Source organism: Leuciscus leuciscus (genome assembly GCF_965113295.1).
Source record: "Leuciscus leuciscus genome assembly, chromosome: 8".
NCBI lineage: Eukaryota > Metazoa > Chordata > Actinopteri > Cypriniformes > Leuciscidae > Leuciscus > Leuciscus leuciscus.
In genome coordinates, this window is record NC_138732.1 from 44,516,286 (window position 1) to 44,537,151 (window position 20,866).

Below are 20,866 nucleotides of genomic sequence, written 5' to 3' on the forward strand. Positions count from 1 at the left end.
TAAATCATACATTTGTAGTCTATATAAAGCGGAACTGCAATGCTTGGGTCTGAATTCCTCATTATTATAGCTCCACAGGCCCCTTTTCTACCCCTTTTCTAATGTGCTTCTGAAAGCAACTCGTTTTGGTGCGGTCTCTTTAAATAATATTGAGACACTTCATACCCCGCCCCCTCTCCAGGTTGTAGCGGTGACACTTGGTTCAACTCCACCCCGTTCGGCCATTTTTGTAGTCTGGTAGCAGAGATAGGATTATCTAGCGCACAGAAACTTTTATACACACGTTATTAACAAAATGTCAACAACGGAAGACTTGTCCAGCCAGTCTTACATGTTCGAGCCAGAGCCGGAGCGAGATGAAAATGAAGACGACGAACCTGCAGAACAACGTCTTCATATGGCTGTATCGCAATGGTGTGTACTGCATTTACACATGAAACTTTGGTCTTCCGACCTTTTACCACCGTGTCGATTTATTTTGATTAATATGTCCGAGGGAGAGAGAGCAAGACAGCGTCTAGTTTGGAGACGGTGATGTCTTGTTTACACTTTCGCCTGGCTCTGAAGAGAGAGAGTGAGCGCGCACGCGACCAGGTCTCTCTCTCTGCTCGTTCTTTCAGTTAAACATGCGCCCTGTCACAAGCGCGGCAGTTCATCTAAATTAGACGGTGTAATGAAGCGTGTGGGTTACTACATCCAACAACCGAACATTTTAACTTACCCTCTCGTAACTTCTGCATCCTTTAGCTTGGACTACAAAATTGCAGCGAGAAATAATAATGGCGGATTGCTCGAAGTGTTGGGCCGGAAGTCAATGTCCTTATTTGGCAGTTCCGCTGCAAATACTGTGACATGATAGTTCAAAAAACATCATAGATAACAGAAAAATCTGAACCGGTTGAAAAATATGACCAAAACAGAATATAAAGATATCAACGAAGCACCTGAAGAGAATAATTTCATCTTTTCTGTACTTCTAAACACTCCAAATATACAACAAAATGCATTTAAGGGCTAAAAAAGTGCATTTAGCATGATATGTCCCCTTTAAGCAAGAATCTGAGTTTTTGCAGAACTATGCCACCTCTGGCGGCAAGTGAAACTGCAGCCAGAGATGTGCACGCTCATGGACCACACGCACACGCACGCTTGCACGAGCACAAGCTGTTCATAACCAAAGGAGCATCAGCCACAAATCTTTTGTGTACAATCATAATGTCTTCAGAGGTAATAAAGTTATAAATCTGCAAGTCATTTTAAATATGTGAAAGGAAAGGCAATTGAATAAATTACACACTTATGTGTGAGGGAAAAACAGGGGTAGTAGAAAACTTCGTTTTTTATTTCCATCTATCTCCATGTTGAACTGTGTTATGTGTTTACTGTATCCACTTATGATTGTATTATTATGGAAACACGTTCATGAACAATATAAGTTGTTACTTTGTAAAAGCTCAAAGCACAGTCGGTCAAAAAAGTACACTCAATTGTCTCAAGGTAATAAACAATTAAATGGCACTATGACGTTACCATAAAAGCTAAACAGGCTAATCCGCCGAAGATTTGCGGGGGTTTAGCCTGTTTTATTGATCTGCTAAGTAGCATATTCCAATAGCAATACATCCTAATTAAGCAGTAATTTGTTCAAAATTTGTGTCTAATTATCTAACTTATATATCAGCATTTTATATCACACTCAAGATATTTGAACTGTTTTAATCGAATAGCAAATCATTAAACTACATGTAGTGCAGATTTATTTAGTAGATATTTTGCTTTGACCTGGGCAAGGTCACAGTAGTTCATACATTTATAAGACAAAAAAAGGGTAACTACACACATGTAATTAGTTCACACACTACAAGATAACATTTACATGGAAATAGCTCAATGGCTCTTGCAAAATAGTGCATGAGCCGGAAGTTATGCAGTTCAAATAAATTAAATTTGATTGTGATGAAGATGAATATACAGTTTTTTGATTCAGTAAATAGTAGGCCTGCTGTACAGTATGAGGAAAGTAAAATAAATACCCCTTTACCATTGTATTTCCCTTCTTGCAATGTTCAGAATAAAGCATGTATTTTATCACAATATCAAAATATTTTATGTTTTCATTTAGAATACGAGCTCTGACCAATTTGATGTTCATATGGAGAGAAGCACTGAGGATAGCAGTGACAGCAGTGAAAGGGGCAGAGCACGAGGGAGACCAAGAGGGAGACCAAGGGGGACAGGCAGAACTACTAGTGGCAGGGGCAGGGGCAGGGGAGGAGGCGGGGGAAGGGGCAGGGGAGGAGGCGGGGGAAGGGGCAGGGGAGGAGGCGGGGGCAGGGGAGGAGGCGGGGGAAGGGGCAGGGGAGGAGGCCGGGGAAGGGGCAGAGGACAATCAAGATCTAGATTGATCAGTGAAGAGGACAGACGACGTGTGGCTCAGCTGTCTGCAGCCAGGACAGCAGAATTGCAGGTTGGTCACACGGTACACAATCCAATTACCTACATCCAGTCCAAATTTTACAATCAATGTCTGCTTCTGATTGCAGGTACAGTTACAACGACTGACACTTGAAGAGAGGGATGAAGTACTCCAGATGGTAGTCACTCGTTTACCAGGTGTCCTTTTTGACATCAAGGACTATAGGCAGGCTACACCCAGACCAGCTCCACCTAACAGTGGTCCTCCTACTTGGTGCACCTGTCTCAACTGCATATTGATGCCTACTGACATCGAGAACAGATGTTGTAGACAGGATCCAGCTGGCTGTGTCAGCAGAAGTGCACATATGGAACTTTACATTTTGGATGAGGGCATCCTGCGGCTGGCTCGACAGACCTGGAACGACATCCTTGCGCTGGATGACAGCCAAGACCCTGGAGCGGACAATCGCGAGTATCGATACTCGGCCTACCGGCAATTCACAATCTGGCAACATGGCCGGCTCGGCTCAGGAAATCGGGTTGTCATTCCATCCTGCTGTGTGTCGAGAATCCGAGAAAAATATCCTGACCCATTTGGAAATTATGTTGGTTATAAAGAAGCACCATTCAGGCAATAAACAAGTAATGAGCACATCAGAAAATATGGCAACAAATTAGAGAAGAACAGGCTTTATTGTAAATATTTTTTTTTTTCATGTTTGTGTGACAGGTTGATAATATAACGTTCAGTTTTGCTCATTGGAATTGGGGAACTTGTAATGGTGGTATATTGCAAATGACTAGACACGCCCACCGGCGTTGAGCCACAGTTGATATTGGGTACACCTGTGCGGTGCAATCATGAGAGTGCGTCTGTGTCTAGTGGCGTTATAAAAACCCTGAAGTTTGGTTGATTGTTATTCTTCTCTGTGCGGTGTAAAGTAACCGGCTACCCATTTCTAGTTGCTTTGCCTCTCTGGTGAGTTGTTTTCCGTATGTTCCCATCGCAATCGCAGATCATGGTCTAAATATAGCCTATGTTTGCCATCAGGAATGCGTGGGCGTAAAGTGACGAGCGCAGGGAATATAAAGGTTATTATAGCTTAAATTCCCCTACGAGGTAAGAAGTGTTATAATTGGTGCCTTATTTTGGGAGGGGGGAAATTAATCAATGTATTTACTGTTAGTGTTTTTATTGCAGGTGCGGCCCAAGAGCGCTAGCTGCTGTTTTTTTATATATTTATTTTGTCACTGTTTCATGGTCCTAGTACAACGGATGGCAGCGGATATTGCGGTTTTGAACCGCTGACGATCGAGCTCTTTAACGAGCTGCTCGTAAGAAAGGTGTTGAAACACTGACGTAGCCTAATGTATGTTCAATGGGCTATTAAGTGATAGTAAACTGATATGCTGGTAGCCTGGTCCATTTAAAGCAGCACAAACAATATTAACATTAGTCTTAATTGAGAAGTGAAATATGATGTTACTGTGACTGAGTGGTGTAATTATTTTCTTTTTTTTGTTAGTTTTTTTGGTAAATCCATTTGCCAGTTATATCCGCTGGTGGCTAGAACGGTGATATTGAGGCTTAACAGAAGGGGGAGTGTATTTGATTTTTGTTGATATTCTCTTTATTTGGTGTGACACTTGTTTTATGTTTGGTTGATTCACTGATTTGCTGTGTTTTTCCCTTCTGTTAAAGTGGTCAAATTGGGGTCTCTTGTTTCTGTCGGTATTAATTGGTAAGCTGTATTTGAGACCTATTTTGATGTTTTTAAGTGAATGATTTTTTCCCTGTAATAAACAAATTTGATATATTTTTGGAAAGTCACGTCTCTGTCTTCAGTGCAATCCGAACCAGCAGGGTCCTTCCTTTTGTTGTAATTCTTTTTGGTTTAATTCTCTTTTTCGGTTATTTTTATTATTTTTACTTTCCTAGGTGGAGCAGTAACCTAGGTGGCGTAGTCAGGTTTTTTTATATTTAGCCAAAGGTTACATTTGCAAAAATAAAGAAATATGCAGTGCCTATGTTTGACTTTGAGTCTGTTCAGGGAGCTGATGGCATCTCCTAGAAAAACAAATCATGAATGGTATTAGAACTGTTCGAATAGTTTACTATGGAAAAGAAAATCGACACTGAAGTGATGTGGCTAAAGGAATGAATGAAAATAGATATCTTGTATATATAAAAGAAAAAACTGTTTTCAATGTTCTACAATGTACATTTAACACAACATACCTGCCCTCTGTGGACTTGTGACTGCACCAGATCTGCTGTAGGAGGGGGCACAATGCCAGACAGGGGTCCCAGAAACCTAGGGTCATCTGGTCTGTAGCTTCGCTTTCTTGGGAGTCCTCTTGCAGACTGAAGTCGTAATCCTACAATTTTGATCTGCAGGTCCGGGATGTAACTATAGTCTTTTGCCACTTTCACTGTTTGTACCCGATAGCGCTGTGATTTCTTGCTGTATAGTCGTTTTTGCCTGCAGAACAAATTATATGACATTAGTTCTCTAAACATGCATTATATTGAAAAGTAATAAAGCAATCACTTACGACACTTGGCCTTTGTTGTTGACATGCACTGGTCGGTGGTTGTGGTGGTTGTAGTCCAACGCCGCAAGAAATGTCCTGGCTTCATAGGTTTCATATGAAAAGGCAAACCTTGGCAGCATACATTAGTATGTGGTTTTGGAAGGATTCTAGTTGTGAAGTTGTCCTAGAAATATAATGAAATCAAATGACAATGGGTCATGGTCATGAATATTCATATTGAACAACCTAAAAATGTTTTTATTACCGTTTATAGTAACATAATTTTTATTCAATTATTCTGATGCCCATACCTACAAAATAAACAATCTTACCGGAAGGTGAGAAACTTCTCAATATCCTTCAGCCATCTGCGGTTGAGTACAATTTGTGACAGAGCCACATGTGCTGTAGATCCAGGGGGTATGACCTCTCTTTCATCACCCAAAGGCCCATGGAGGCATCTGCCAAGGGCCCATTCATGTACTCCACTGACATGGTGGAGTACACCTCGCCACACACCCTAAAATACAAAAAAAGTATTTTACATAAACACCCCAGAACCTCTATAATGTAATAGTATAAGGAAAATTGACATCTATTACTACAGTACTTTACAATACTATTGCATACACTTTGAATTTGCATACACTTTGATTTGCATACACAATCCAAGATGGCGCCGTGGATGGCTGCCTCGGTGTTGAGCTCTCCAGTTGTTACACTGTTTTTGTTAGTTTGTCCTGTTTTATGTTTGTCATTCGCTATCAGTTATACCAGGGACGAACTGCTGAACATTCGGCAGTGCACACCAACTGATCACCAACCAGTTTTTGATTCTTCTGGCGTTTTGCGGAACATTGTCGTCGGTTGCGCCGCTGCACTGTGGAAACAGTATAAGACGCGCAGGCGTGGGAAGCGAGCCGGCACACTCGTGAAGCTCAGGCAGCGCGGATTCAGAACGGCGCTGCCTAGCATCCATCTGGCGAATGTCCGCTCTCTCCCTAACAAAATGGACGAACTACTTCTGCTCTCACGCAAAAACAAGGACTTTACCAACTCTGCTGCTCTGTGTTTCACGGAAACCTGGCTGAACGAAGCCATTCCGGACAGCGCGTTACATCTACCGGACTTTCAGCTGATCAGAGCGGACCGCGATATGGAGTCAACGGGGAAAACGCGCGGTGGTGGGACATGCTTTTACATCAACAGAAGGTGGTGTACTGATGTAACTGTGTTAAGGAAAATGTGCTGTCCTGATGTGGAAGTGCTTTTCATTAACTGTAAGCCGTTCTACTCGCCGCGGGAGTTTTCCTCGCTCGTTCTCATCAGTGTTTACATTCCACCGCAAGCACACGTGAGTACGGCGCTGCAACAGCTGGCTGATCTGATCACAGAAACAGAACAACGACACCCGGACTCTGTTCTTATCATTCTCGGAGACTTTAATCAGGCAAAACTCACACGTGAACTTCCTAAATTCAAACAGCACATTACATGCCCCACCAGAGACATTAATATTTTGGACCATTGCTACACCACAACAAAGGATGCATATCGCTCCGTCGCCAGAGCAGCTCTAGGACTTTCCGATCACTGCCTGGTTCATCTTCTACCAACTTACAGGCAAAAACTTAAAACTGCTAAGCCAGTAATAAGGACTGTAAAGAGATGGACCAACGACACAGAGCAGGTCTTACAAGCCTGTTTTGAATGCACTGACTGGAGTGTTTTTGAAGCTGCTGCCAGCGATCTGGACGAGCTCACAGAGACTGTAACATCATACATCAGTTTCTGTGAGGATTTATGCATCCCTACCAGGACTTACTTATCATTCAACAATGATAAACCATGGTTCACACCAAAACTCAGACAGCTTCGTCAGGTCAAAGAAGATGCCTACAGGAGTGGGGATAGGATCTTGTATAATCAGGCCAGGAACACATTGACAAAGGAGATTGAAGTGGCTAAGAAGAGCTATGCCAAAAAGCTGGAAAACCAGTTTTCCTCCAACGACCCTGCATCAGTGTGGAAAGGTCTGAAAGACATTACCAACTACAAGACACCATCCCCCAGCATCGACAGCAACAAGCATCTTGCGAACGAGCTGAATGTCTTTTACTGTAGATTTGAGACCCCCGATCAGACACCCCATACCCGCCCTGACCATCTCTCTACACAGCCATCAACACCTCCAGCCATCCCCCTCCCCTCCCCCCCTGCACTTCAGATCAGTGAGGATAATGTGCGTCAGATCTTCAGGAAACAGAAGAGAAGGAAAGCACCAGGCCCAGACGGTGTTTCACCAGCCTGTCTGAAAACCTGCGCTGACCAGCTGGCCTCTATCTTCTCACTGATCTTCAACAGATCACTGGAGCAGTGCAAAGTCCCTTTCTGCTTTAAACGCTCCACCATCATCCCAATCCCGAAGAAACCAAAGATCACAGGACTCAATGACTACAGACCTGTTGCCTTAACATCTGTGGCCATGAAGTCATTCGAAAGACTGGTGTTAGCATATCTGAAGGACATCACTGGACCCTTGCTGGACCCCCTGCAGTTTGCCTACAGAGCAAACCGGTCTGTGGATGATGTGGTCAATATGGGACTGCATTACACCCTACAACATCTGGACAAACCAGGGACCTATGCAAGGATTCTGTTCGTGGACTTTAGTTCTGCCTTCAACACCATCGTCCCATCACTGCTCCAGACCAAACTGACCCAGCTCTCTGTCCCTAGCTCCATCTGTCAATGGATCACCAGCTTTCTGACAGACAGACAACAGCTAGTCAGAATGGGCAAAATCACGTCCGACAGCCGCACCATCAGCACCGGTGCTCCACAGGGATGTGTTCTCTCACCACTGCTCTTCTCCCTGTACACAAATGACTGCACCTCTAAAGACACCTCTGTCAAGCTCCTGAAGTTTGCGGACGACACTACTGTTATCGGACTCATCCGGAACGGTGACGAGTCTGCGTACAGACAGGAGGTGGAGCAGCTGGCTCTTTGGTGCAGTTATAACAACCTGGAGCTGAACACGCTCAAAACAGTGGAGATGATCGTGGACTTCAGGAGAAACCCCCCTGCACTCCCTTCACTCACCATCATGGACAGCACTGTGACTGCAGTAGAGTCATTCAGGTTCCTGGGCACCACCATCTCTCAGGATCTGAAGTGGGACACTCACATAGACTCTATTGTGAAGAAAGCCCAACAGAGACTGTACTTCCTGCGTCAGCTGAGGAAATTCAACCTGCCACAGGAGCTGCTCGTACAGTTCTACTCAGCTGTCATCCAGTCCATCCTCTGCACTTCCATCACCGTCTGGTTCGGCTCTGCTACCAAAACCGACCTCCGTAGACTACAGCGGATAGTTCGGACTGCTGAGCGAATCACTGGCACTACCCTTCCCACACTCAAAGTACTGCACTCATCCAGAGTGAGTAAAAGGGCTCGCAAAATCACTCTGGACCCGTCACACCCAGCACCCTTTCTGTTTGAACTGTTACCGTCTGGTCGACGCTACAGAGCACCGAGCACAAAAACAACCAGACACAGGAAAAGTTTCTTTCCCCAGGCCATCTACCTCATGAACACTTAAATGTTCCCCTACTGTGGAACAAACATGTGCAATACTTCCCTCAGACATTTCATTATAGCACCTTATAACTTTATATATATTTATAATTTATAATCTTTTATTTTTATTTTATTTTTATTTTTTCTATTTTTTATTTATACCTATGTTACTTGTCACTTGTCTTGTCACTTTATATTGTATGTGTACTGGAAGCTACTGTCACCAAGACAAATTCCTCGTATGCGCAAGCATACTTGGCAATAAAGCTCTTTCTGATTCTGATTCTGATTCTGAATGATCATACTCACCATAAACTCCTCTCTGTTACTTGCATGTTGACAAGCAAACCAAAAGTGGTTTACAATATCTTTTATCCATCCAAGTATTGGTTTTTGTCCCGACATCATCCCAGCCTGTTGAAAGAATTCTAATTTCAAAATCATGTTTCATTACTGCATGTCACTCTCAACATGAAAATCAGGTCACTTACAACATGAAGTCTCTTAGTGAGATTCTTTGCAGCATGCCAGACATCAAGGGAATGTAAAACTCCCTTCTCCTTGTATCTCCCCTTTTCTGGATCTGTTATGAAACACAAACATTACATAAAAAAAGCCACCATCAACATCTCAAATACAAAAAAAAAATTCTTACGCATGAGGGCAGCAATCTGCACATGTGCGTCAGTCACTATTTCTTTGATGTTCAACTCCCTCAAAAGGACATCAAATGTTTTGATGAAGGCATCCTTCTCCATAGACGTGCTCTTCCTACCAACATGTCTTTTATCAACAGTGACAACGTTTATGATGTCTCGGGTCTCCAGCTCCATTGTAGTGTATGTGCAACACATGGCTGAGTGTCCTTATAGAAAAATAACGAACATATGTATGTACATACAATATATATCTAGAAAATAATTCTGAGACAAATCACATAAACCACTGAAATACCTGGGGAGTCCATTCGTCCGTCAGCTAAAATACAAATACAGATGCATGTTAGCTATTTGAGAATTTGCAAATATGGTACAAGCAATATATTACTTACCAAGGGCAACTACACTGTCTTTAGTCTGTAATCGGTTGATAATGGCACCCCTCTTCTCTGTCCAAAACTCCCTTACAGCTGGTACGCAGTAGAAATGCTGTATCCCATAGTGTGTTGGAGATGTCACCATTTTGATGTTCATATATTTGAAGAGGAGGGCAATCTTGGTGTAATTATTCCCAGACAATAGCACATTTGTTGCAAGCATAAAGTCCCCTCCTTGCATCCCATGTTTGAGCAAAGGCTGGCTGTTCCAGATCCACAACTTGTGTCCGTGTGGGCAAAACTATGCAGATAAAGAATAAGTATCACAAATGCACCTAAATTGTATTACATTTTATACTGTTGTTCATTACTTTTTATAAAACATTGCATAGGCATTTAGTACTCACCCACTCCAATATAACTGCAGTGCCTCGCACACGCGACTGGACAGTGAAAGGAGGACGGCCGTCACACTCCACTCCTGTGATGTGGTTACTGTAGTTGCATTTGGTAATAGGCAGCTGAAGAAAAGTGGCCATTTGCATCAGGTTTTTGGTGTATGTAATACAGGCCTGCTGGTTAATTAGGTCACTCTCAGCAACCACACGCAGAAGGCTTGGAAAGGTGCAGATGCCTGATGCTGAATCCCCTGCATCTTCTTCAAGGTCTACTTCAGGTGTCTCATCCGCTGGTTCATCCCGGTCACAAATATCCATGACAGCTTCTTCTAGTCCAATGATGGGTAGGTCATCCAATTGATTCTGCATAGGAACACCGGTGCTGTACAACAAAAAAATATGCATTTTATTTATACCTTTACCAGAAAAAGACTGTAGGACTTGCATTACGACATAACATACCACAAAGATATAGGGGGGACATAATCTGAGTCATATGGGTCTGTGTCCAGTTCTTGCTCGAACTCTATCCTGTACAAAAGAAAAAATACAGTATCTTAGCCAACAATATTTGAAAAAAATAAACTGATGACCCCAAACAAAGTAAAGATTAGAAGAGATTTTTAGCAACTTACACACTATTTTCCAGATTGTTGACTTCCTGGTCATCTACGGAGATATCCTGCAGCTCGATGGACTTGACACTACAGAAAAACACAGCAAAAATCTAATGCAAAGGCAATGCACATCACATTTGAAAAGAAATGTGCTTACCTTTCTTCCAATAGCTCCAAACGTTCATCTTCTCTCAAAGGTTGTACTCCAGCAACCAGGAAGTCATCCCTGTTGACATAATATTATTACCCAGTAGTCAAAATGGTTTGTCACATATTCGAAATAAATGTATCTAATAGAACACTACCCATTATATAAGTTAATTCAACATCAGAAGGAGCAAGGGACATGTTTTATTTCTAAAATAGTCTCTGGAAGCAAAGATACCTATCAGACTCTCCGGCCGTGACTGAACTTGGTGGATGTGGTATTCCCAATATATTTGCAGTACTAGTAACGTTAGATGCCTGATGAGGTGTGGATGTAGATGGTGCTACAGTCTTCTCATAGCTGAAAACAAGAAAGCCATTGTTACCATACAGAATGCAATGAGTACATGTAAAGATAATATTGATTATTACATCAAAGTAATAACTAAAATAGGATTAAATCATGGCTGAACCAGGTCCAGACCCAGTAAAGTTAGCCTCTCAAGAAACGATGGTAGTAAAACATATTCTGGTTGTACATTTATCTAGCTTACGCTAAAGCATTACACATTTTACGCATCGTCATTTATTGTCAAATATATGCCGTATCAGACATTAGAGAATGGAATATATCTTACCGTTTTATCAAGAAAAAAGCCAACTGAGCATCCCGTTTGAGCCCTAGAGCAGACCGGAGATCTCTCCATTTATTGAAAGCCTTCCCTATGTTTACTCTCGTCTTATTCCGACGCCTGTCTGAGTCCAATTTTGCCCTTTTGGTTGCACTAGAGACAAGTTTTCTTTTTTTTTATCTTGCGTGGAGTTTGCGTTGGTGTTTGAAATGAACTACAAGCAGGTCTCTTACAATCCATCTTCTACGGAGAATGCCGGCAAATACACAAACCTGCCAGACATAGCTATGTGAGCGTGCCGTGAACGCGCATGACGTCACGCCCAGTCTAAAATTCCGGCCCGAATCCCTCTTATTTATTTTACTTTACAGGATTATAGATCAGAGAAGGGCTCATTCAGCCCATCAGGCAATTGTTTAAGCATGTATGGGTTAGAAAACGGGTATTTTTAACATGAAAAAGTTGCTTAATGCACCTTTAATAAAGATGATGTATACTTATTTAGAATTCTGAGAATTACAGCTTTTAATGCATTAATTTTTGGGAGAAAGCAAGAATCCCCAGTTTTAAATGAGTAGATTTAGTTTCTAAAGTACATTATGGAGAGGATAACATGAAATTAAGAGCAAATGTATACATTTCGAAAAGATATGTGCAACTCTAAAATCAAAGAAAATTCCATAAAATAAAGGAATATATATTAGCCTACATTAACTACATTTTTATATAACCCTCCCTCCCTTTTATTTCTAGTTATTTGTTATTTTATTTATTTACTTATTTAATATTGAATATTTGATATTCAAATAATATTACTTGAATAACTATTAGGAATTATGTGTCATTATTAGAGTTTGATATAAATATGTGAATGTTAAATTTTTAGTAATATTTATTTATTGTTTTTTGTCTTTCCCCCCATAAATCATATGTAAAAGTGTCTAACTATGTACTTTTTGGTTATTGTTCTAATCATGTGTTTTTTAGGCTATGTGTTGGTGGGTATTATCACAAAAGAAAAAAAGTAGAAGGAAAAATAAGGAATATTTATTGGGGGAAAATATGATGTCTTTAAAGGAACTGTCCATTTGTATAATTCTGTTGAATGTGTTTGAATTGAAAGACATAATAAAGTACATAATATATATATATATATATAAATTAGACAATATAGACCTATATATATATATATATATAGGTCTATATTGTCTAATTTATCATTGTAGCCTTATTTAAAGGGTCATGAAACCCCCCTCTTTCAGCTCAAGTCTAGCTCACAATCTTTTTGAAAAATGCAACTTAAATGGGCGTGGATGGCTGTGAGAAGAAGGGAGGGAGTGGGTGTGGTATGGCACGGCAGGGGAGAAGGGAGAAGGGAGGGGGGGGGGGGGACTGTCATCGCCAGTGGCCCATGCATATCGACTGTCACTAAAAATCAGTGGTAAAACGTGAGGAAATGCTAGATTTGTTTTATAGCTGGCAAAGTTAAAGTCTAATGAAATACACGGACACCTTATTTTTGTCCTTTCAAAAGTAACTGAATGCCCTGCTACATATATTAGCCTACAGTAATCATAATTATATTTAAAACATATAAATGTACATGTATATGTATAATTATGTCATTATAAAATAAATATTTGTTTATATACACACTATAAATGCATATATTTGAAAGTAATACATTTTCCGCTTAACAACAACAAAAAAACGTTCCGTACATAGCCTATATCTACGCGCCCCCTAAACCCACATAATAAAGATGGACAGTGACATAGAAATTTGCACAAACTAAGCATACGTTCCATACAATTGAGGTATTATCGAAATATCTACATTTTAATAACGAGTGATTAATTAACAAAAGGCATGTAAAACGGTCAGGGTTACATTTTAGACACACACACGCACACACACACACACACACACCTCTGAAGCGATAGAAAAGTCCTCGGGACCGCATCACTCGCAAGACGCAATCTGCATTGGTGTACAAGGCCGAAGTCCACCATTCTCCAGTTGAATGGTTGCTACACATACATAGTTTAGATGTGTCCGTGGTTGATGGCCAACCAACCGCCCGCAGTCAGAGTCTAGCCCGGGCAGCATCGCGGGGAAAGATGCACTGGAACTTTTGCACCACGAAAACAAACGCGCGTCCCATCATTGCCTCTCTCATCTACTACGCGATATCACAGTTTGACATGTCTGTCACTGGAAAGTTCCAAGTGGTGTCATGAATAATTAAGAGCAAGTGTCTTCTCATTGGATAAGAAAACTCAGTACATGAATAATTATGAGACACCGATGAGTCATCAAAGTACTATAGTGCTCTGCCACGTCACTGCCTGTGACGTTGACACGATGAAGATTTTAAACCCGGAAGATGAAAATAGCAGAAAAAAACTAAAATTTAACCATTTTCCCCTTACTATTAAATCTAACAGATGCTAACATTGTCTTCAATGGTGTTCAACACACATACCTCTGTTAAAATCTCAGAAAATTTGGTTTAGGGTTTCATGACCCTTTAAGTTGATTTTCTGTATACTGTGTATTTATTTTTGGACTAATAGTGGTTAATAAAGTCCAATAATGGTATGAGAGAGTGTCAGTGGTAATATCATTGTGTTCCTATTGGTCAGTGTTAGAGGATCTGTGTAACAACTGAGGCTTAGCCTGACAGTTAGTTTCCCAGCATAAGTTGCCAGGGTAACTGAGTTTGAACTATTTTAAGTTTGCTTTATGAAACGGAATCCACCGACAATAAGTCTGACTAACCAAAATAAGCCTGGCTTGTTTTCTAATCTTTTTTTATGGAATAGCCCTCTGGAGTCATTCCAGAATCATATACTGATGTATGCCAGCAAGCGCTTTGCTTTCACTCCACCAGTTTATGAGGCAAGAGTTCTGCTGGCAGCTCTTGATTACAATTTCCACCGCAACAGACCAACAAGTACTACGTGTGAGGGCAAACAAATGTAAGTTTAACATATATAGTATTGTAAACACACAGGCACACAGTAGTTTGGGATTGATAAGTGCTCTCAAGTTTGTCAGTTGTTGTAATGAGTAATTGACTTTTAATAGTTTTCCATTGTTCCATTACAGTTTACGAAGACTGTACAACAAACATGCAAGAAGATACAGCTTGTACGCCCTGAAATCGGAAAAAACGTACAAATACATATCAGAACTGCAGGGGAAAATTCTAAACAAGAGACTCACCAGTGGAGTTGGGATGCCTCGAAGGAGGAGCCTTCGGCCCAATGACCCAAGAACACATGAGCTGTGTCCCAAAGTGAAGGCTGCATCCTCCGAAGGCCGTATTTGAAGGCCGGATGGCCGTATTTGAAGGCCGATTGCGTCACCGCGGCGCGACGAAGGACGTCCCAATTCAAAGGCTGCATCCTTGGAAGGTCGCATTTGAAGGCCGATTGCGTCACGCGGCGCGATGAAGGCTGTCCCAATTCAGTTCTGCATCCTCCGAAGTCCGTATTTGAAGGCCGGTTGCGTCATCGCGCCGCGACGAAGGCTTCCCTGATTCAAAAGCGACGCCAAATGCACCCTTCGTTTCCCCGTGAAAAGAAGGATACATAAATGGACACTTAGCGGCCTATTCTACCCCATAAGTCATTGCGCGCCGTTGACGACAGCATTTATTTATTTATTTTTAAAGGCGGCCGAGACTAGAGATCGGTGGTGGACAGCAAATTCACATTTAAATGTAAGTATTATGTTTTAATTTACTCAAATAGCTAGCGAAACCAGAGTTAAATTTCTTATAAACTTCTTCTTAACTCCTTCGTCACCATTGCGTGGCTACATTTATCATGTAGTTTTAGGCAAAACTTGTGGTAATAACGTTATTAGTTTAACGACCTATTTGTAATATTTGCACTTGTGTATTATAAGAAATATCACTCACCCAATAAAGCCCAAAACAATAAGAAAAGCAGTAGATAAGGCAATGGGGTTTCACTTTTATGTGTTTTTGTAGTGCTGTCATGCTATTTGGTTTTAACCAAATTTTAGTATACAGAAATATGATTTCTTAAGTATTTTGTATGCATGTCTTGATGTGTCATATTTTGCAGTGTTAACAATGCACTTAAGATTGCTCCTCTGTGTTAAGTACCCTTTTCTGCTTTTTTAGAACAATTCAGGAAAAAATGGGTTTATATATATATATATATATATATATATATATATATAAGAAAAGTAATACACACATCTTTGCTGAAATGTATTGTCCTGTTTTTGTTAACAAGCCATGGTTCATTTGCTCTGCCTTTAGGATTGCAAGTGTCCTGGGACAGGTGAGAGTGTGAGTGGGAAACCCACTGCTGAAACTTGGCCCTGGTTTGTCCTCATGGATGAGGTGTTGGGACAGATGCATTGCACCAACCCCCCTGTCCTCATCGCCTCAATCCCTGAGGACACACCAGGGCCGAGTTCAGTAGTGGGTGCCCACGGTGAGGAGGAGCCAGGGGCAGCAGCACCAGCACCACCAGTAGCACCAGCAGGAGCACCAGCACGAAGGCGGCGAGACAGGACGGGTTTTTGAACTTGATCAGAGAAGAAATGCAACTACAGAGGGAGGCAGAGGCGAGGAGTGCACAGGAAAGAAGGGAGAGGATGGACAGGCTGTTTTCTCTTCTTGAGAGAATGATTGAAAAATGTTCTACATATTCTTGTTTAACTTTTTTCACTTTTATTTTTTAAAAGAAAAATTATGTACATTTATTTTTATGCTACTTTAATTGTGTAAATAAAAGAGAATGAATTGTTCTGGACATTGTTTATTTTTGTAATGACAGTAATACTTTCTGCATGAAACAAATTCTATACCTTTTTATTTTTTCAAATAAAATTGGTAAATGAAAATCATTTGTTCTATAGGCTACATTAAAGCACTTTTTCCAACTATTTACAAAATACGTTAAACATATCAAAATCAACATAAACATTTAATTTTACAATACATAAAATAAGAAAAAAAATGATGTAGACTCTATTGAGCTGAGCCGCTGGACCGGGATGGGCTGCCCCTAAGGCCTCCTGCTGGTGGGACATCATCTGGGATGGTCTCCAGAGCGTTTGAGTGCATATTTCCACTATCCACTAAGTTGTCTACCAACAGGTTTGCAGGGCTGATTCAATCGACGGCTTTCTGAAAAAAGTACTTTTAATAACTACTGCATTTATATTAGGCTACTACTGCATTACTGCGTATATGTTGCATTTTACTTCTGTATATTTTCAATATACAGTAATATCTGGTTGTTACATTATATAGCTACTTTTGTGTAGTTTAATGTAATCATATTGTGATGTGAGGAAAAAAGTACTTCAGTAGGTTACTTCACATTTGTAAGTGAATACTTAACGAAATATGCAGTTCCGAAAATTAAAGTAACAAAATTAGTCACAATATTAACAAATTGTTGCTCACTACAGCAGCGTCCCATATCAAAGGGCGCATCTGACGCGCTCAGACCGGTCTAGCCTACGAAGGACTGTTCTTGTCGCCTGGCAACTGTGACAGCTGCCGATGACGAGCGCGAGAAATACTGGACTTTTTATATTCAATTGGGTTTTGTATTCAAACAGGGCTAAACCGAAAATACATGACCTGGCAGCGCCGGGGCTAAAACATCCTCACCATGTCCTCAAGTAAAATATAAAACATAAAAATGAATGACAATAGCCAATTCTGGCTCCATAGCTGTTTACTGTATCAAAATGAATGATCAGGATAGTAGCTGTCCTCTCGCACTGTTGCTTGGCGCCAGGAGCGGTGATCGGGAACACCTGGCTGCGCAATTAGGAAATCCAAGGAAGGCTACATGGAGCGTCCTTCAGAGGACGCATAGGCTGCATCCTTGAAGTCTGAGTCCTTCGAAGGATGCAGCCTTCAACATTGGGACACAGCTATGGTGTCGTTCCCCCTGTACCTCCACCACCCATATCAGAGCTGATGCAGACACAAGTCAGCAGAGGTCTTGGTATGTGATGCACATGTGCATGCCATAAATTTAAACTTTATTACCTTTGTCTGTAATACGCTGATTTCACGCAGCCGTTATTTTGAAATCGAAAGCGAGGCTCCGGTGGGAAGAAAACCGGAAGTGTCGCCTTTAATCACAGGAGAGTCGTGAATGCGATGGCGTATTGTTGTGTTTAATGATGTTGTGTCAATTCTAAAAATGTACATACATTTCTTTCATACTTTAGACTATATACAGTGAAATTCATTTATAAATAATTTTTTATATAATTTAGAATGTAAAAAAAGAAGCAGGAATGAACTATATACATATCCTATATTGGATATTAACATCCAATAGTGTAAATCGCGGCAGCAGCTTCAGGTTGGTAATCCAAGGCATTGTTGTTTATCTTTACTTCCGGGGTTCTTCCCACCAGAGCCTCACTTTCGATTTCAAAATGGCGGCTGCGTGAAATCAGCGTATTCAGTCGAGGTGGATTAACAATGTGTTTTGAACAATAAAATGGTGTGCATTTCAAATGACACTGCATTTCTTCCACAGGATCAGCTTTCCAGGAGGCTGCAAATTTTGAATGATCCCTATTGCTGACTGTTAGACTGATCCATAGACTGTTACTTCAAAATCAGCATGAAAAAAGTATGGTTTGTGTGTAAATGAGTGTAAATAGCATTAATGATAAATACTGTAAATAATAAAGATATTTCAAATAACATTATTGACCATGGCACTATAAATTTTTGATTCATAATGGAAAAATTACTACAGCACCATTTTTTATTATAAGTTTATGATTATATGTAATGTATAAGAAAGACAGCATAAACAATGTCTTATCAATAATAAATCAAGGTTTATTTTTATCAAATTAAAATATGAAATGTGGAAAAATCAATTTAATTTAGACAATTAAATACAAGAACACCAATAAATAACTATTTACAATAACACATTTTAGGTAGATGATTTAAATTCCAGGGTTGAAACCGGTGTACTGTCCCTGAGGGTCAGGGAATTTATCTTACACACACAGCAACTAGGGATCACTCTTCTATTACCCTGCCCTAGAGACCCATGATGCCAGAAGATGAACTGTAGGCAGCATATCTGAATTCCCGGTTGTCATCGCCTGGCTCTCTTATATGGCCTAATGCTGTGATGTCCTCCCTGTACTGCCTATGGATCCTGAGAACACCTTCATCAAGGCAGTACTGATTGAATTGTATTAGTAGGCTCACACACAGTTGGCTGGGTTTTGTCCACAGCATTTTCTTTCACGATCAGTTGGCAATGTTTACAGGTACACCATGGTATATCTTGCACAGGAGGGGGGAGGCCATTTCTGCGCTGATGCATCATCAATGGATTAGAAGATGATGTTTTTTTTAAGTAATTTTACTACAGTAATATTACTACAATAAGTTGTCAAGTGTTTACACAAAATGATGAAGAATACTATGTGTACAGACAATGAAAATTAGAAATGTTGTTGTGTAACTATAGTCCATCAAATAATCATATGTATCGTGATTTATCTGGCAGACAACTCACGTCATGCAGTTGTAACACAGACTAGAATACAGACAGAACAGCGGCGTGTAAAACGATATAGATACTAAGAGATAATTTTAGTTTCATTGACATTGTTCATCCTGCACAGATAACTATAATATAAACACAAACCTCCGTTGCTTCTCTCCTTTGTGTTTGAAGGGCTTCCACTCTCTCCTCATCTTTGGAAAGTGCTTTTCTTTGCCTTGGGGGAGGTCTCAGCAATCCACTGGCACCGGCCCTGTTTTTATTTTTTCCTTTCCCTTTCCCTCTACCTTTAGCTCTCCCTCGCACCTCCGTCACATCAACTGATCTCTGAGAAAGTAATAATCAGTTTGTAGTCATATACAATATCACCACTAGATGGGAGTAATTCCTACACAGTGTAGCTTTAAACGTACAGTATGGGATTTTTTCTCCACTAGGGGTCGCTAACCTATTTACAATAACAAAGGCGTAGATTGATGACGCAACATTTGCTATGAATTATGGATTTTGTCGTCAACGTCAAGCCGACCGATCTAATAATGTATATGGATTACTGAATACATCGATGCTTTTATCATGACTGTGATATGAAGCAGTTCGGGATTGCTAAGAGACAGCTATCAGCTCCACACGCGATGCGAGTCCCGCGGATATAAAAGGAATATGGACATTTCATTCTACCGAACTACACGCAGAATTACTACTCACAGGTCAGTTTATTAGACAAATTAAACTTGAGAGGTAACGCAGCACTGTTTCACTTGGTCTACCATTACACTATCACACTAAACTGCATTTGAATGTGTTGAAATGTATGTGTTAACGTTAGTTTGTCTGTATGAGACTAGCAGTAAGCTAGCTAGATCAACATTAGAATAACATACAGATCATATTCTAACATTTTATCATTGTTGAACTATATAACCTTGATTAGTTTTATGTAAATGTGCTCACCTGTTTAATAAAGTACATGTAGGAGTTGTCGAAGTCTCGGACGTGGAGCTCTCGTTTATATAGTGTCCATGGGAGCTCTCGACATCTCGAAAACACCACGCTGATATTGATTCTCGGTTTAGTTCTCCTTTTTTATCCAAAGTCTGCTTGCCATGGTCCATAATGTTTGAACGAAACAACAACAGCGTGCAAATAGACATTGCGAACTACACAGTTGTCCGCGTCAGTTTGGTTACTATCAGAGGGCCCTGGTTCATAGCTCTGGTTGCCATGGCAGCACGAGCGGAAACCAGAGACAACACGGATATGACGCCATTGACGGCGACAAAACGGAAATAAAGACACGGTCCGTGTCTTCGAATTAAAATATTAATTTCTCTGGATTTAGAAGTTAATTGGAACTGTCGGGATAATGTAAATACACAACTTTAAAAAATATATAACATAGATATAGTGATTTTTTATATTTTTAAATAAAAAAAAAATACATATTGTGCCTTTAAAAAAACACTTGAGAAAATACCCGTTCCTGTCAGAAACACACTCCTCTCAGACTAACTTCTGTTGTCAGCCTGTCCTGCCACTGTCACAGCGGCCCTATCACTTTCCTTTTATTGGAAGAAAGTATTTCAGTAGCTGTGAAGTTATAACATTTAAACAGTTTGTAGAGCAGTAAAAGTGACTCACTGTAGAAAGTAGACTGAGTAGTAAAGCATAGAGGGGGCGTGGTCTTAAACTGGCAACTGTCCAATCAGAAGATGTTGCTAAGGCACATGATGACGAGACTGATAACCTTTGGCCAATGAAGTTCCTTTTCTCTTTTCCTCGTTTTTCTTTTCCTGTGTGTGTGTGTGTGTGTGTGTGCGCGCACGGGCAACAAAATAGAGAGTGTGGGAGAGATTGTGTATTATATATATATATATATATATATATATATTTATTTATTTATTTATTTATTTAATTTTTTTATTCAAGAAGCAGATGCAAATATACAAAT

General features: G+C 40.5%; 1 protein-coding gene and 2 long non-coding RNA genes across 4 annotated transcripts; 2 read left to right on the top strand and 1 right to left on the bottom strand.

Moving 5' to 3' along the window:
• The first annotated feature begins 2,389 nt into the window (after nt 1-2,389).
• On the top strand, nt 2,390-4,245 carry LOC309504541. The gene is made up of 2 exons (XR_014208120.1): nt 2,390-2,467; nt 2,544-4,245. It is a non-coding gene; the product is annotated as an uncharacterized lncRNA (long non-coding RNA).
• Nucleotides 4,032-20,371, bottom strand: LOC309504509 (uncharacterized protein). 2 transcript variants are annotated; one of them, XM_082177659.1, is made up of 15 exons: nt 19,060-19,242; nt 10,972-11,094; nt 10,744-10,812; nt 10,605-10,673; nt 10,432-10,500; nt 9,979-10,351; nt 9,587-9,872; nt 9,490-9,513; nt 9,191-9,400; nt 9,027-9,118; nt 8,845-8,949; nt 5,286-5,473; nt 4,975-5,137; nt 4,658-4,901; nt 4,032-4,486 (listed from the first exon to the last, which is right to left on the bottom strand). In XM_082177659.1, exons 1-13 carry the CDS (start codon nt 19,107-19,109, stop codon nt 5,065-5,067), a joined length of 1,731 nt encoding a protein of 576 aa, XP_082033785.1. In that variant the 5' UTR covers nt 19,110-19,242; the 3' UTR covers nt 4,032-4,486; nt 4,658-4,901; nt 4,975-5,064. The 2 variants fall into 2 exon arrangements, with proteins under 2 accessions (XP_082033785.1, XP_082033786.1); XM_082177660.1 differs by lacking the exons at nt 4,032-4,486; nt 4,658-4,901 and adding an exon at nt 19,870-20,371 and having other exon boundaries at nt 5,055-5,137; nt 5,265-5,473.
• On the top strand, nt 14,648-16,161 carry LOC309504539. The gene is made up of 2 exons (XR_014208118.1): nt 14,648-15,092; nt 15,663-16,161. It is a non-coding gene; the product is annotated as an uncharacterized lncRNA (long non-coding RNA).
• Nucleotides 20,372-20,866: the final 495 nt, after the last annotated feature.

Bases quoted from the DNA above. Each gene is read 5' to 3' on its own strand.
- LOC309504509 (XM_082177659.1), bottom strand. From the start codon at position 19,109: ATGAGGAGAGAGTGGAAGCCCTTCAAACACAAAGGAGAGAAGCAACGG. The intron at 10,813-10,971 runs GTATCTTTGCTT...TTATGTCAACAG, and splicing joins ACGGCCGGAGAGTCTGATAG to GGATGACTTCCTGGTTGCTG. The intron at 10,352-10,431 runs GTATGTTATGTC...TTTGTTGTACAG, and splicing joins GTCCCCCCTATATCTTTGTG to CACCGGTGTTCCTATGCAGA.